Below are 3,995 nucleotides of genomic sequence, written 5' to 3' on the forward strand. Positions count from 1 at the left end.
AGCCACGAAAAACCCGTTACAAAGTATAATATTTCTGAAATCAGTGGTATACATCCGTCCCTTTAAACCACAGCTGGAAATGTAGCAAAATTGCACCTTCAGCTGGTGTATGAAATTTCATGACAACTCTCTGTCGATCATTAAATTAAAGCTATATGGACATGGGGCACCTCTGTTTAATTACTTTATAACTCTTAAGGTATGGTAACTATGCTTACAAACTGCTTATGATCTATTACACTAATCTCTGTGAATCACAAGAAAAACTACAACCTAATGCATGAAGCATATCAAGACATTAGCCTAGTTTCTTGATACGTTATTACATAGACATATAACAGGATTTGTATGTTATTCCAAATTAGGTACTAACATTTCAAAATGCTGCCATCACAAATAAGAATTAACTAATACATTCAATTCCCCATGTAAACTTAACACATTACATGCCTACTGGCCAATTTGCATATGCTGACTGTTTACTTAATCATAAACTTTCATTTGCATACTTAACATGCCTCATGTGCTTTTGTAAGTAATCTGTTCTCATCTGGTGTGCAATTTCACCTACGTTAATGAGCCTTTGTTATTTTAAATTATGAAGAACAGCCTTGTTCATAACATGATAACACATACCTTGACGAGTTGGATAAGTTGAGGGCAGAGTAGATGGAAACAGGTAGGCAGTTTTCCGGTCAGCAGGTGATGGATCAGCCGGTGATGAGTCACCAGATGATGGATCAGCAGGCGATGGGTCAGCAGGTGATGGATCAGCAGGTGATGGATCAGCAGGTGATGGGTCAGCAGATGATGGGTCAGCAGGTGATAGGTCAGCAGATGATGGATCAGCAGGTGATGAGTCATCAGATGCTGAATCTATTAGTATTTGGTCAACTCGTGCTGAAGTAGTTGATGCTGTATCAGCAGGTGCCATGTTAGCAGGCAGATGGTCAGTAGATAACGTTTCAACCGGCAAGATATCAGCAAGCACCGTGCCAACAGGCAGAGTGTTAGTAGGAACCATGTCAACAGTCACCATGCCATTAGGTACTGTGCCATCAGGCACCATATTAACAAGCTCGGTGTCAGCAGGGGCCGGGAGAGCCAGAGTGTCAGCAGGAGCCTGGAGAGCCAGAGTATCAGCAGGGGCCGGGAGAGCCAGAGTGTCAGCAGGGGCCTGGAGAGCCAGAGTGTCAGCAGGGGCCTGGAGAGCCAGGGTGTCAGCAGGGACCGGGAGAGGCAGAGTATCAGCAGGGACCGGAAGAGGCAGGGTGTCAGCAGGTGGCGGGAGAGCCAGGGTGTGGACAAGAGACACCGTAGCAGCCATCACAATAAACAGCCGCAACACAGCAGAAGTCGTCACCAAACTCTGCCTCTTCCTCGCCCTGCTAATCCTGACTTTCTTGTTGTGTTGTTTCCTGTGGCCATTGTGGTGGTGTTGACTCATCTTTGGCTCTGGCCACAACTGCTGCTGCTGTAGAGTACTTATGGATGTGCAGCTTCTTCCTGTGATGCTGCTGCTGTTCTCACTCACTGCTCTGTCGCCTGGTCTTGCTACAGCTGCTGTACTCATCAGATACTGCTGTTGCTCTTAACAATGTTTTCACTGTAAAAGAAAAAGAGATAAAATATTGCAATTAAATCCAATTTGTATATCAATTGAAAATGCATAACGTATTGCAATGCAATAAGTTATGCATTTTATTAAAGTCTTTATTTCTGGGATATTTTGAACATTTCTTTGAATCAAGTTCCTCTTTGTACCATGACCATCCATAAATAGTACAGTTTTGCATCATGATCATCCCAGCCTGTCTGGCGAGTACATCCTTGCATCGTGGCCATCCAAACCTGTCTGGAGAGTACATCCTTGGATCATGACGATCCAAACCTGCCTAGCGAGTACATCCTTGCATCGTGGCCATCCAAACCTGCCTGGAGAGTACATCTTTGGATCATGACGATCCAAACCTGCCTAGCGAGTACATCCTTGGATCATGGCCATCCAAACCTGCCTAGCGAGTACATCCTTGGATCTTGGCCATCCAAACCTGCCTAGCGAGTACATTCTTGGATCTTGGCCATCCAAACCTGCCTGGCGAGTACATCCTTGCATCATGGCCATCCAAACCTGCCTAGCGAGTACATCCTTGGATCATGGCCATCCAAACCTGCCTGGCGAGTACATCCTTGGATCATGGCCATCCAAACCTGCCTGGCGAGTACATCCTTGGATCATGGCCATCCAAACCTGCCTGGCGAGTACATCCTTGGATCATGGCCATCCAAACCTGCCTGGCGAGTACATCCTTGGATCATGGCCATCCAAACCTGCCTGGCGAGTACATCCTTGGATCATGGCCATCCAAACCTGCCTGGCGAGTACATCCTTGGATCATGACCATCCAAACCTGCCTGGCGAGTACATCCTTGGATCATGGCCATCCAAACCTGCCTGGCGAGTACATCCTTGGATCATGGCCATCCAAACCTGCCTGGCGAGTACATCCTTGGATCATGACCATCCAAACCTGCCTGGCGAGTACATCCTTGGATCATGGCCATCCAAACCTGCCTGGCGAGTACATCCTTGGATCATGGCCATCCAAACCTGCCTAGCGAGTACATCCTTGGATCTTGGCCATCCAAACCTGCCTGGCGACTATGTTGTATCCAGATTTTTTTTTAATTAGTTAGTCTCTAGTCCATATTGGTCTCTGAATGCATGATAAAACTGATGAGTTAGCCAAAGCGTTTGCTCATAAAGAAGGAATTGATTACCATCTTGGACTGCCTTTGAGCAGCCTGAGGGCAGTAATATTCCGGGAACATAAAAAAATCTTGTAGACTTGAAGCAAAGTGAAATTCACACCAGTTGCTCCATCTATCATTATTCTATTATGCAGGAAGAACCGCACGTCTATGGGTCATCCAGTAAGGTAAGAAGACTTCTCGATGTTACCACTGATAGGCTTAGCTCGGCTACAAGTACCTCTGGGAGTTTGAAACATCTGCAGATGTAGATTTAACTAAATGTAAACTCTGTCAGCAGAACTACTCGCAATACTTTTCGTCATTATATAATGGAATGTGAAAAAATCGCGGAGTTCAGAGATAACACGTTCAACGGAGTCCAAGAAATATGTAAGTACTTCATTCATAATGATGTACTGCCGGGAATCTTAGCGAAATATCCAAAATTTGTTTACTGTAGGAAAAACATGCCCATGACTGTAAAACTGCCGCCCAGTTGGGTGGGTGTGGAGCAAGGCTAGTAACTGTGTGACTCACCATAGATGTAGAGTGCCTTGTATAGTGACTGTTGTGAGCCTCTTGTTGAATCATTTGTGACATAAAATAGAGTATCGATATGTATATGTATTTGTGTAAATGTCTGTATATGTATGCACATGTGTATAAAACATTAACAAATGTTTAACTAGCTTCAACAAATTGTCACTTGTTTAGTTAACGAACTATGGGTTCCTAAATCTTTTATTTATTTATTTATGTATTTATTTATTTATTTATATATATACAAGAAAGTACATTGGGGGATAACAGAGAACATACAGTTTAAGTTGAAATTACATTCTTGTAAAGCCACTAGCATGCATAGCGTTTCGGGCAAGTCCTTAAACTAACCTTAGAGCAAATCCTTAAACTAACAGATAATTTTTAGAGAACTAACAGTAAAATTGACAAATAATGTTTAAAGGTACTTTACATCTTTACTTTACAAGTACAGATGATTTTAAGTAGAATAATAACAGTAAAATTGAGAGAAAGAAAGTTACAGGTACATTGCAAGAATTTTTGACACAAAAGCAGATTAGAATAATACACAATAATAACAATACACAATAATGAACAAGGATTACTAGGTACAATTAGGAAAACATCTCAGGGTTATACATTGGTTCACTGAAGCACAATATGAGGATCATTACAAGAAATAATGCAGTAGAATATGTACTCAATACAATAACCCTGAT

The 3,995-nt window shown here is 42.7% G+C and overlaps 1 protein-coding gene across 1 annotated transcript; it reads right to left on the bottom strand.

Annotated features, from left to right (window-relative positions):
* Positions 1 to 586: 586 nt before the first annotated feature.
* Positions 587 to 1,573, bottom strand: LOC138360199 (mucin-7-like). The gene has a single exon (XM_069320143.1). The coding sequence runs from the start codon at positions 1,571 to 1,573 to the stop codon at positions 587 to 589; it is 987 nt and encodes a 328-aa protein (XP_069176244.1).
* Positions 1,574 to 3,995: the final 2,422 nt, after the last annotated feature.

This window comes from Procambarus clarkii, unplaced genomic scaffold (assembly GCF_040958095.1).
Source record: "Procambarus clarkii isolate CNS0578487 unplaced genomic scaffold, FALCON_Pclarkii_2.0 HiC_scaffold_100, whole genome shotgun sequence".
Lineage (NCBI taxonomy): Eukaryota > Metazoa > Arthropoda > Malacostraca > Decapoda > Cambaridae > Procambarus > Procambarus clarkii.

What these genes read in the sequence shown, in the direction of transcription:
- LOC138360199 (XM_069320143.1), bottom strand. Translation starts at nt 1,573, where the DNA reads ATGAGTACAGCAGCTGTAGCAAGACCAGGCGACAGAGCAGTGAGTGAG.